The 14109-nt window shown below is 36.9% G+C and overlaps 1 protein-coding gene across 1 annotated transcript in view; it reads left to right on the top strand.

Annotated features, from left to right (window-relative positions):
- The window catches only part of LOC149414884 (nose resistant to fluoxetine protein 6-like), a 34605-nt gene that overhangs the window by 18019 nt on the left and 2477 nt on the right, over positions 1-14109 (top strand). The window contains exons 4-11 of the mRNA XM_089643407.1: positions 746-885; positions 2791-2990; positions 3860-4626; positions 6047-6140; positions 8030-8158; positions 10064-10229; positions 11693-11868; positions 13834-13963. Coding sequence (XP_089499533.1) covers positions 746-885; positions 2791-2990; positions 3860-4626; positions 6047-6140; positions 8030-8158; positions 10064-10229; positions 11693-11868; positions 13834-13963 — 1802 coding nt within the window. The remainder of the gene's footprint in view (positions 1-745; positions 886-2790; positions 2991-3859; positions 4627-6046; positions 6141-8029; positions 8159-10063; positions 10230-11692; positions 11869-13833; positions 13964-14109) is intronic.

Here is a 14109-nt window from a genome sequence, read left to right as displayed (position 1 = left end):
ATCAAAACTATAGGTTTGGTGAATCTATTCAAGAAAATGTTTAAATATTCCATACTGGCTGAGAGTGGTGATGTTTGTTGGATTACCTATGTCGCAGCTTCTGTCATGAATAACCTTAGGAGCCCCATATTCGATGTGATCCATCTGTGTATGTGTTATGTGATTTACTTATTTGATTGAATTGTGAAGTTGCTCATCGGGACACAGGAATTACCTAGTGAGATGAGCAGCATTCAGAACAAATTTAACATTCAAATCATGCTAGGGACACCATTTCTGTCAAACGAGTAGCAGATGCGTATGCTACTAGGGTAGCGTGCTACCAGCACTGTCAGTAGCGTGCTACTGACATCAAACTTGTTGTCGACAAGTCGTATAGTGTAACGCACACTTGCAAAATAGTATGGCGGATTCTCACGAGCGAAGCGTACGCTATGCGCACAAAACTCGAGTCGCTTGCAATTATCTCCATGTACGAATGGCCTTAGAATTAGTTCAATTTCATTATATGAGTAATTGTTTCTTGCAAATCCTAGCATCCTAGTAATCCATCTGTTGAACTGAGTCAATATAACGAATATAGACAGCATAAAAAGGAAGCCAAGTAAATGATACAAGCATATTCAGTAAAGACTTTTTATGTTTTTAAGTAAGTTCTAGTGATGAAAGTTTGTAATCTTCAGAGTCATCAAGGTCCTCAATATATGTGTATGTTTTATGATAAATTCATTATTTGTCTGTTTAGGATCTGGGAGTAATCGCGGAGAGGTAATCAACAGAGAGATTCTGGCCAGGATGATAATGCTGGACAACAGTCCGCCCTTCAGGATGGGATACTCTGCCGTCACCTTCCATCTGAACATAACCAAGACTACGCTGTTCAGCGTGAGTCGTACTACTTCATCATAACCAGAGATGTGCTTTATTTCAAATAAATCCATTTCAAATGGAAATGCAAAATGCAAAATGGGTATTTTCCATTTTGCATTTTAAATGCTTTTCTAAAAACCATTTTGCATTTTGCATTTTAAATGCTTTTCTCAATGCATTTTCCATTTTAAATGCTTTTTTGCAACATTCTTCCTACTATCTCCACTCATCTTTTTTTCATAAGCCCCAAATATCAGTTGGTCCTCAACCTCGCTATGAGAGATAATTTACATTTGTCAAGTTGCTCCCTGGTAGGAGCCCTGGCAATTGAGTGATACCATTACAAAAAAAAACAGATTCAAATACTGAACATGGGGCCATGACGCTGTAATATTAAATGTTAGATAGCAGTTTCTATGTTTTTACGTTCGCAACATTAGTCTGTAGTGTCATAATCTGTAGTCGTAGTGTTTTTGGATTTACCATCATGTAATATGTTTGTTCTACATTGATGTCCATTATTAAATGACAAAATTGTTTAAAAATTCTATAATTATTTTAATTGTTTCACCTGAGAAACCATTTTGCATTTTGAAAATAGGTATTTTGCATTTGAAATGCTTTTCTAAAAACCATTTTGCATTTTCAAATGGAAAAGTTTTGACCCATTTCCATTTTGCATTTCAAATGGTTTTGGGTACCCATTTTGCACATCTCTGATCATAACACAGATAGATACTAACATGGCCGGTCCTGTGCAGGTGCAATTGGAGGAGTCCACTCTGGGCACAAACTTGCTAAGCGCCAAGGAACTGATGACACCTAACATTTAATACCTTGAGACTAGCTCTAACTAGTCTTGTATATTATTATTGGACCTATTGTCTACTATGGTACACTATATGTTCATAGCTCTGTACTTTGAGCAGTAGAGTATATTTATTTGGCTGAATAAAAGTGCGCCCTACTGTCGAATTTGGCAGCCATCTCTGGTCCGGAGCCCCTAAATACCTGAAAAAAACCCTTGACTCTGTGCAAAAACGGGCGGTCCGTTTGATAGATTCCCCAATCTTAACAAACGGACTGCAATCTATAGAGCACAGGCGTCAGGTAGGTATGCTGTCCTTGTTCTATCGGTATTACAATGGAAGATGCTCTGAGGAACTAGCGTCATTGATCCCTTCGGCACCGGTGCGTAGTCGGGATACACGCCAAACGCGCGCCCAACATTTGTACACGGTTGACATTTGTCACATGAGAACGGGTCGCTTCTACGATTCGTTCTTAAGTTCAACAGGTCGGCTGTGGAACGAACTGCCGGCCTCTGTGTTTCCTCCCTCCTACAACATGGGACTCTTCAAGACCCATGTTCACTCCTTCCTCTCCACAAAAAGACCCCCCACTCAACATCCCCAAAGATGACATAGGCCCTGAGGGAAATTATTTTCTTCAGGGCCTCCTGTGTGGAGTTAATATAAAAAAAATAATAATAAATAACTACTTCACTATTTTTTAATTTATTTTAACATTAGCTCCACACAGGAGGGTCTGAGGTTTTTTTTCCCTCAGGCCATATATCATCTTTGGGGATGCTGTGTGGACCGTCTTTTTATGGAAAGGAAGTTCTGAAAAGGAAAAAGGTATGAGGGGTGGGTAGGAGTCTGGCGGCCAATGTGTCCAGGAGTGACAAACGTATGAATCGATCCCTCCCACTGCAGTGCAAGGCGATGGGTCAAAAGAGTCAGACACACCTTAACCCATGAACCTGGGCACCCCTGCTAAGACTCCTAATGTAATTAACCACTTGGGGTGACCTATTGCAAGGGTGTTGGTTATCCCAAATTGAATTATGTGATCTAAACTTACACCTGTGAACCTGATGAAGTGGTCTACTGGTACTATGTCTCAATTTTATTGCAGAGTCACACAGTCCTCCTGGGGGCCTGCCTGCCTCGCGCCTGTCGGGCTCCTGATGTGCACGAGCTGCTGGACTTCAGCGTGCGCAGTTACCAAAGCCTCGGCGTGTCCGGCACCCTGCCGCGCTCCGCACGCGTGCTCAGAGTGCGATTCCTAGACAGAGACTATACGGCCTATAATGACCCCAAGTTTTACATCATCAGGTAGGTGGAGTGTAATGCTTCATTTTGTCTCCGGTAAATAGATGAAATAATGAATGTTATTTAAATAAATTGCAGTTTTATACTTTACCTCTTTTTCTCCACTCCGTCTTCTCACCAACTTGGAACGCTTGGTTTTGGTCGAGGGGGATGATTTAATTATAAAGATTTATTCAAATGTGTATATGTCTTTTATAGATATATATTAATCTTAATTATACTTAAATCTAAAGCTTAACAAGTTGTCATATGGGTTGCTTCTTCATTGTTCACATCATCGTCGTTAATTAAACGTACGATATTGTTCACCGTAACTAACTTGTTTTCACTGAGTTCTCTGCGTTGGCCTAGTTGAGTCAGGCCCTCCTAGTTGAGTCAGGCCCTCCTAGTTGAGTATCCAGCCTTGTCTCCTGTTTACCCACTTTGGCCATTGGCCACGTCTCGTCATAGCACTATCCTCGTCTCATACCCTGCTTTTCATCGCCGGTACAAAAAACACTTATCTTGGTAATCACTTTCTCGTACTCGACTGTATCTTTTTCATCCAACGCCTAGCATCACACTGCCGGGCGGGGAGCGCTTGCTTGGTGTTCCTTCACTACTCCCGTCTCAGTTTTGACTTTCTCTTGCATCGATCGTGACTGTAAGTGCTCTATGAACTCGTACTTCTTGTCCGACCCACGTCTGTCACACTTTCTTTGTCTGCGGACACACAATGCGTAACATTACGTAACATACCAATCCATAAATAAACCACTCACTATCAATCTGTAAATTAAACACAGAAAAAAATTATTATTACGACTATCAGCTGGTGGAATTAAGCAAACTCGAGAAGCGTGTATTTAAACTGTATTTAATTAATCTTTCAGCTCTGTCACTATCTTCATCCTACTCCTCATCATAATCGGAACTCTTGTGGAAATCAAAGCTGACATGACCATCTTGGAACAAGACCAAGAACTCAACCACCCCACCTTCAAATCATTCACCAAAACTGACTGCGTGGACTCCACCATAGAATCTGTCAAATCTTCAATGGAATTTAATAACAACGACATGGAAGCACAGAGAGATGCTAATACATTTAAAGTGAATAAATTAGCAAAATCAGTGGATTCCGTTAATACCATTGATGGTCTTATTCCAAATAAATACACTGAGATAGTTTCGGGATTATTTCCAAACACAGACACGTTGCAAGTTAACCATTACACGAAACGAAACCAAATGAAACTTGTAACTGTTAAAAAGATCATCAAAAATGATTCAGCTCCAACGATAACTTTAGATATTATAGCTATGAAGCACGACAACAACAACACTGCATCTGCTGTTACAACTCTTTCAAAAGCTTGCACTACTCAAAAATATGTTCTTTCGATGAAGGAGCCATCGCAATTATCAAAACTAAAGTGCAGGATCAAGAATATGAATTTTTTTAATGGTCGTTGCTTCGTTGAAAAAGACAGCCCTTTGGCAAAAGTGCTGATGTGTTTTTCGTTGAAAACCAATTTGGGAAAAATCTTTTGTATGGATATCGGAGAAGATACGTTGGCTCCCATTCATGGGATGAAGGTCATTACTCTGCTTTGGGTCATATTGGTGCATACGTGCCTGATAGTCTTTCAATTATCCGGTAAATATTATAATTCCATGTAGATTTTTATCAATATATGAACTACTAGTTAAGTTTCAAAAAAGGTTATAGTTTTACATAAATGCTTTCGAAAACAAAACTCATTGGTAATGTGGCGAATTTTGAATCATTTTTCAATTGTTACATTGCCTAGAGTGTTTGTTCGACGTGACAATTGTGCCCATTGCAAAATTGGGTATATACAAAATTCTCGTTTTCGACATTTATAAAAATGAATGTCGTGGAAAGTTACTCACATGTATCTAAATAGATATTATTATCTATAAAAAAAAATCTTTTGAATTTCGCTTTTGTTTTCAGCAATGAATGCATTAATTAATCCACTTTTTGACATCCAACAGAGCTGAAACTCGGCCGATAGACTCCTTGTCGATGACAATGCATTCTATTAACTATAACACATACACACACGTGAACATATATGCATTTCTCTGAAATCTGGTGAAATTATGGCAGTTATTATACGAAATAAATGTCAGTCCTACACGATCGGCATCTGACAAAGTTGGTAGCGCAGTTGACTCCGGTCCTTGGGAAGGAAGGTTCAATTCTCAGTCAAACCAAAATTATTATTTTATATATAGTTTTAAAAGACATTTTAAAATAGATGTGTTTTAGTATATTCTTTTTTTTATAACTAAGATTAAAAAAAATGGTTCCAAAATGCGTACTTAAAACATGTGAAAATGTAAAAAAAATATTTTTTGTGAGGAAACGCAAACTTTATTCAGAACTAACTGTGCCCCGCCACGCGTTGATGTGGCTCAATCTGCTTGTGCAGATAGAGAAATATTTGCAGGTGTTGCTTTTACGTCCAACAGATAGCGCTGTTTTTTTTTTTAAAGCATGTTTTTACAGGTGACATCTATATAATACAGGTATATAAAAACACACCCATATTCGAATGTAACGTTGTGTCAAAATTTCAAAGCATTCTGTAAAGAACTTTCGGAGATTTAAGACTTTGAACAAACAAATATTTACATGTGGATAAAGAAATGAAAAAATCATTTAAAAAAATAATGATTTTTTTTTATTGTTCCTTACACTACCCTTAAAACTTGAGATTTTGCAAATGTACAATTTGTGTTTTTGTTTTTCATTTATGTCCTTGCAAAATTATTATATTTCCAAGGATGTTGTTTTATTAAATTAATTACTCTCTCATAGATGGCACTATTTTTTTTATTTATTAAAATACACTTTTTCTAGTTGATGCTTTAAACTTTAATATAAATAATTTTTTTGCGCCCCCGTACATACGAAATATGAAGATGTATTGTATACAAATACAGTATTGGATTGAATCATCGATACGATATTGTATTTGTATGCCTTTCTTGAAAGAATTGAGTTAATTTAATTTATAATTTCATTTAACTTTAATATTGTTTTACAGATAACAAAGTATACAGAGGCACAATTGAAAACAACTTCTTTTATCAAACAATCAGCAATGCGACTTATTCTGTTGATACGTTTTTCGTTCTAAGGTAAGCTATAATTAATTCAACCTTACGCAGTTAACTTTGCAGTCGTTACTAACTAACTAACCTAAACTAAGGGGCAGGCAGAGAGGACGGACCGTCAAAATTCTCAGTCTTAGCATACACTTCTTGCCTCAATCACATTCACACATCGTCTCATACACACTCTTCTATTATTCTGACTCTTGACATGGCCCGACTCGAGTATCTGATTCACTTGATTGTGCCATGTCTTCCTCGGGCGTCCCCGACTTCTGCTGCCATTCGTATTCGCATCATATATTCTTCAGTCTTTTATGTCACTTTAGCTAGTTTGCAAGCAAAAGAAAGTGGGCAGACACAGGTCTCTTGCCGTGCGTGGAAAGGGTGTGATTTATTGATAGTTCGTTATCGTTTATTGGTAGCTCCCGCACCGTGCTTTAATAAGGATGGTGTTATGGAACGGGTTTTCTTCGCTCTCCTTTGTCCGGCTGTAAAATCGCAGATTAGCAAGATGTTTAGCACGTTGGTAGGTACAATGCACCTAATCGAACAACTAGACAAACATTAACATTTATATATATATATATATACATCTCATTTCAACTATATTTTGCTTACCCTGAATAAAACGTTTATTTAGTCTTGATAACAAATATTTAAATGACATGGATGTATTTGAAAATAATTTGAACTTGTCAAACTTCAAACGTCAAATGTGCGAACTATTTCTACGTATTTTTCCAGACCAGACAGAGCGGACTATTTCCAAAAGGATTTCAGAACACTTCAGAGCTTGTAAACTCGGCCACCCTGACAAATCGGCAATTGCCGAGCATTTGATTGACACCGGGCATTACTTTGGATTTGTTCCTGAAATCCTGGGGAGACCCAAAATTTATAGAGCACGGCTGATTACAGAGGCCATTGAAATTCATAAAAATCCCGTAAATATTAAGAGACGATGGAGCTAAACTCAGTTGTTCTTGGTATCCAGTAATTGACGGCTACATCAGAGCTAGACGAAGAAAACCACAAATTATACGTTAATGTTAGCTCAGAGGGTTGGAGCTGGCAACACGGTATCACATTCTCATACATAAGCTCACATTTCACCACAACCTCAAACCTCAAATAACACATCTGCCCTGATGATGGAAACTGCAATCCTGTCCGAAACGTTGGCTAAAGAAAGAGTTAGCGCAGCACGGCATAACACCCTAAAAAAAAATAGCAAAAATACTTTTGGCCGTGAAAATCTTAAATCATATATTTCTACGTAGTTTAAATTATTGTTAACAACAATTTTGTACGTTTTTATTAATATTATCGCTGATTTGGAGGATCTTCGCAGATTGTGTATTTTTTTGTCACTTATATATATTTTATGTCATCTATACTTGTTATAAATTAAGTTACATATATTTCATTTTTAAAAAATTCAAAAAATATGTACTGCATTGTACGGTTTACACTTTGGGTGTTTAAATTTTTTTTTTTTTAGTTTAGCTTCACAGGGTTTTTGTCATCTTTGGTGATGCTGTGTGGAGGGTCATTTTAGTTCTGGGAGGGAATAAGGGTATAAGGAATGGGTGAGTGTGACCGGGAGTGACGGACGTATGAATTCATCCCTTCCACTGCGGTGCAAGGCTATGGGTCGAGAGAGTCCGGCTGGAGTGGTCAAAGGGTCTCCTTAAACCGGTTTTCCCGATCCGGCCCACCACCCAACAGGTGACAAGACCAATACCTAGACAAACCTCACCCCACGAACCCTGTAATGTCACCAAACGTATCAAACCACTTGGGGTGACCTATGGCAGGGGTGTTGGTTATCCAAAAAAATGGTGCCCGGGGCGGCGGTACCAAGCCCGCTTCCCAAAATAAAATAAATGAATACAATTTTTAAATGTTTTCAGTGGTCTTCTTGTATCATATTTATATTGCCAGTCAATTAAAAAGTTTTCCACGGAACATGTGATTATTGACGGAGGCATACTGGTCAAAGGATTTCAATACTTGGCTATCATGATCTATCGATACATCAGGTAAGCACCTACGTAAATTATAACAAACCTACTGTTGTGTCCCCGGGGGTTTCTGATGAACTCTCAAAACACGGCTTAAAATGTGTTAGATTTACAATGGTTCTGAAACCTTGGGGTTCCGCCTTATTATTATCCCCTCAGTGTCTGCAATACTCGACAACTAACGCCATCTATGGGTAACCTAATAGACTACTACGAGTGCCATCTATGGGTGAGGTCTTACATTAAAATCAAGGATATCACACCTACATTAATTTTCATTTATGTTTGTATCTTGTTGAAGCATAAAATTACTAATAATGTTGAGAACAAGAACAGAAGATGTAAAGCCCGACCTAAAAACTAAATAATATAAAATAAAATTTTATATTATCTACCTGCTTTGAACAAATTAAATTAATGTATTTTTTTCTTTGCACTTTGAGTTATGACATTCTACTTAAGAGGAAGCTACAAGCCAAAAATGTGTATATTCTTGGTATACCTAGAAGTCTTAGTAGTAGTAAGTCTAGAAACATTCGATTTCAAGCACAAAACTGGTTTTTATTTATTTTGTAAATAATTTTATAAGAAAGCAAAAAAATTAATCAAGTGAAACTGTCACAGATAATCTTAGCTATAATTATATATTTTTTAAAAGTTGTTTCCTTTATGCGTTCACACATTTCTATTGAAAAAATATTTTTTTTAGTAGTTTACATTTATATTTTTTATTGAGTAATTTATTTTTTTATTTGAATTCTACTCAAGCGAAGCGATAGGAAAACCTTCAATTTATCTAAAGCATATTTTATGGTATCCATAATGTACACCAATTCGTTATAAAGATTAATCAAAATAGTGATTTGGCATTAAGCTTCGCCTTAACAAAAGCAGTGCTACTGCACTCTGGCGGTAGGTTGGTGAACCAAGCGTTAATAAAGTTTTCCTCTTTACCAACATTTTGATGAAACACATCATTTATACATTCAATTCTTTAAATAGTATAAAACAAAGTCACTATCCGTGTCTGTCTGTTTGTGCGCTTAGTTCTTCTAAACTATGCAACGGAGTTTAAAAGGGTTTTCAGTATCATTTAGAGAATTTCTTCTGAAAGGTTTATATATATATAAAACATGGATGTTTTCTTTTTCAAAAAAAGGAATTAATAAATGTGTTATTTGAATCCTTGCTAACATACGATCTCTACGAGCCTTCAATACGGCAACATTCTTATCTGCCATCTTGCTCATAAATTTGGAAGAATAATGATTTTACACAGAAAACAGCCAATACGCAACGACAATAATAATTTTGAATCTAATGAATTAACAATTTCTAATTCAATCCGGCTCGAAGGACCAAATAATGTGATTGCAATAGGCGAATCAAGAGTGGACTGTAAAATATTTATTGTGAACTTTGAAGTTGACACAACTATGGTTGGAGATGGTGAACATAGATTAAGGAAGGAATCGGACTTACCCCTTTGATGTTCTTCAAAGATGATGATGGTATAATTTCACTCACAAGCTTCCATAACATCCAGGTGGGATACGAAACACACTGAGGGAACCGAATATGTTCACTGCACAGGCCTTCTACCCTGAGTCGATAATTAATAACAGCACTGATCACAAGTAGATGTTCATCAAACAGGCTCCATCAATAAACTGCTTTGGCAGTCACTTTTATTGTTGTAAAATGTCACACACACACGTGGGTACAGTCAGATAATGATAGGTACTTGTAAGTAAATAGGTTGGGAAATGCAAGGACAATGTTAAAGGAAGATTAATAGTTGCGTCAACAGATATTATATTTATTGAAAGTAAAGAAAATTTGAGCAACGAGTCGAGTACAATATAAGATGTACCAGTGCAAATGGACACACTTTAAAAACGTGATTTCATCCTTTCTTTTCAGGCTAACTCCACCTTACCTTTTGACCCTGGGCCTTCTGGAGATCATATCCCGCCACCTCAACTCCCACAGCATCCTGGAGCTGCCCGGGAAAGACCATGTCAACTGCAACCGGCACTGGTGGAGGAACTCTCTGTATGTCAACACTTTCTACCCTCTGAGAGAAATGGTAAGCCTTATCCACCAGTTAAACAACATGCACTGAAAAGCAACAACAATAAATTATTTTTGCACAATTTCTCTTGATACTACATCCATAGATAATAACAACAAAGGAGATGGACCATGAACAATATGAAAATGTGCAAATAATGCACATTGACACTGACACCTGTACTAGTGCAAATCGTTTCTACCCACACACCGAACGCATAACTATCATTGTACAGCTATTATTACGGCTATATTGCGGCTTCGATAGCTCGTGCAGTTTCGTCGGAGCTTGACGACAGTCGGCAACGTTTCCACGTCTTATTTCTTTTTGTTTCTATTATCTAGATAAAATATTATTGAAAACCAGTTATACTAAACTAATTAACTGTTGTGTTTCCATAAACAGTTCTCCAACTCGCTGTGGAAGGAGATTTTACAGAATAAGTTCTTTATAATCAGGGATTTATTTAATACTTCGCGTATTACAAGAGTGATTTCGATGGTCGACCTAACTAGGAGCTGGCTAAATGAGATCTTCAAACACCAAGTTTGTTTGGAAGCAGCCTAACTGGCCCTAGCGACCACTGACTACTAGCTGCCATCTTGCGGACTTCCAAGAAAGCTGTTTGCACTGCCCTCTATGACTGCATCTGTGAAGCTCATAGCTAACTCATTCCCAACATTAACTAACAATCACGCCGTTTAGAGACAGAGAGGATAGACTGCCAAACAATACGGTCTCGGCCCACACTCCTTGCCTCATTCACATTCATACATACTCTTCTGTTATTCTGACTTTTGATATGACCTGACTCAAGAATTTGACTCACTTAATGAATGTCTTCCTCTGACTTCTTCTGCCATTCACTTACGCGTCATTTATTTTTCTTTCAATTCTTTCTTCGTTCATTCGCTCTGCATGCCCAAACCATCTAAGCATCCCTTTCTTTATCTTACTCATTATACTTACATCAGCTTTGCATTTAATTTACAAGAAACAATATTTATTATTTAATATAAGTAAGAACCTAGTATTGTAGATATTCCTTCTTGTACCATGTTTCAGACTTTATGTCCGGGTTAAATCTTCCCCACAGGAAAAACTAAACCCTTCCACACACTTTTCCACAAATGATCATCTAGTCAATCCACATTATGCAAGTGCATTATATAAGCATAATAAATAGAAAACAATACAAGAACAACATGTCAACTCACCAGAGATCAAATGGGAAAATAATTCACCGACTCGAGATATTTTCATATCAGAGGGTTCGGCTCGGTAGAACTCCTAATTGGACCTATAAATACTATTAGATGATAAGCTAACATTATTATCAAATGATATTTATTAGTACATATAACTTTCCTTCTGACGACGGCTGGAAAGGTTCTTTCAAATCAGTAGGTATAAATGTAAGTATAAAACAAATTATTTGCTGCTTTTAATAATGTATTTGATTATTGTCTTATTTCCAGTGCATGCCTTGGTCGTGGTACCTGGCTAATGACACCCTATTCTACGCCGTGGGCATCCTGGTGCTGATGATATCCTCCAAGCATGTCAAGTTCGCAGGACTCTTCGTCACAGTGTTCCTGCTGATCGGATGGAGTACAACAGCCATGGTCACCCTGCGTACAGGATATATTCCTAGGTAAGGAAAAATACAATAGCAAAAATATTACCATTCGTTATTTCGGCTACTGGCATTATACCTAGCTCTCTCATTAAAAATTTAGGCATATTAGATCTATCAAAAAATTTATATATAAAGATGCAAAAGTCGGACATTTTGAATACATGTAGGATAACGAAAGATTTTTTAAATATTTATGATGAGGGATCAGTAGGATTTATAGGCACTTGCATAATGTTGATTGACTAGATGATCATTTGTGGAAAAGTGTGTGGAAGGGTTTAGTTTTTCCTATGGGGAAGATTTAACCCGGACATAAAATCGGAAGTTATCAAGTTGAGTGATGACTGCTTAAATTTAAGTAGATTACTTTTTCGATTTTTATTCTAAATTCCTGCAAACAGCTCAATTATAATAATACATACAAATAATGAGATAAACTAAGAAATACAGGTGGATTTATTGACTCTAAACCATGGTAATCAGTTTATATGTTTTCATATTAATATTTAGAGATTTATTTTGGTTGATTTTTTTAATATGCGCTGTTTTGAATCCAAAACCGAAAGCCGCTCTATCGCTGAAGGCACTTATTTTGTAAATACCTCATCGCTGGAGTGGTTATGATTATGGTTTAAACGAAACAGAAAATTTTTATGCTTATACAGAGTTAAGAGATATGTATATTGATTTAAATCACCTTGATGCTTTTTGGGCTCTTTGTATGTTGTCATAAGTTGAGATTTTTGGCGACTTGTATTATTATTAACTAAAGTGGTGCCATCTCGGCGCGACAAATAAATGTATTATATCTTCGGGAAGAGCTCCTGTAGAGAATTGTAGACAATTATAATTAATTTCAATAGAATGGTCAACATTCAAGCTCTGCGCGTATATATAATTGATATTCCTAGGTGACATTTCTCAGTGAACGGTATGGAATTCGCTAGCACCATGTGACTTATAACACGTGATACAAAGAACGAAAAATTGAACCAGTTGAATTTAACATACTTTTATTGTAGGTATAACATTTATTTGCTTTGATTTTTGGTGGCATTATTATTGGTTGATAACAGTGGAGGCTCGAGCATTTTTTTTGATGGTGGGGACTTACATTTTTTGGTAACCGGACACGTCAGGACAGTGGTAATTCAGCACACTTTTGAAAATTGATATAAAGTCATGAAAAGTGGTGAAAAAAACTAGGTTAAACTGGTTACGTAAGATTAGGTTTATAGGCCAGGTTTTTACTTTTTCATTACTTTTAATGATTTTAAATACTTTTTAAAAGTGTGAAGAATTGAACTGTACCGTAATCTCATAAAAATAATTATTGAATACTAGCTGTACCCCGCCACGCCTTACTGTGCAGATAGAAAAACAATAGCGCGTGTTGCCTTTACGTCCAACAAATGGTGCTGTTTTAAAAAAAACATGTTTTTACCTGTCACTATTCTTAACCTTATAAACCACATTCCATTGGGCGGAAGAGTATTGGCACATTGCTAGTCAATCCAAGGGAGCTTGCTATGCCTCAATACAAAGGATTATCCCATCAAAACCGTGGTTTCAACAATTCCCCCATTAAAAAAAAAAAAAAAACTCCTTTCTTATTGGAATGAGAATTAGACATTGTTTCTTTCGTTCTCACCTTTGTAAAATTCACGTGATTCATTTGACTCCCCAGATTGTACTTTCTGTGGTCCAGAAGTGGGATGTTTAGATCACATATTTTTGGTTGTCTCTTTCTAAACAAATATCCATGTTCTATCAAGCATTATCTAAAATTGCCTACATTCATTCAATATCTCGTCTCTTCTCGAGTCTGAACTCGACTCAAATCTTCCATATAATTTAGAAATAAAACCAATATATAAATTCACCTTCTCTCTCTCTTAAATCTGAAATAAGCGCCTCAAAAGTTGAAAGCCAGAAAAACCGTTAACGTCAATATAAAATATTATTCTTGTACAATTTCAGTGTTGAAAATCCCCTCTCCCACTATGATGACATATACGATAAGCCGTGGACACGAGTGGGCCCGTACCTCGCCGGGGTCGGTGCTGGTTGGGCTCTGAGCAAAGCCAATTGCTGTCTGCTCATATCCAAGGTAGAGTAATGAATGAACCAGTAGCTTCTACAATAAACTAACTCTACAATAACTAACCATCACGCCTTTTCCGCAGGGGTAGGCAAAGAGGGCGGACCGCCAAACAACTCAGTCGTGGCACACACTTCTTGCCTCATTCACATTCT

This window comes from Hesperophylax consimilis, chromosome 19, assembly GCF_061612785.1.
Source record: "Hesperophylax consimilis isolate HC1 chromosome 19, BYU_Hcon_1.0, whole genome shotgun sequence".
Lineage (NCBI taxonomy): Eukaryota > Metazoa > Arthropoda > Insecta > Trichoptera > Limnephilidae > Hesperophylax > Hesperophylax consimilis.
Note: the sequence above shows the minus strand (reverse complement) of the source record. Positions and strands in the feature narration are given on the sequence as shown.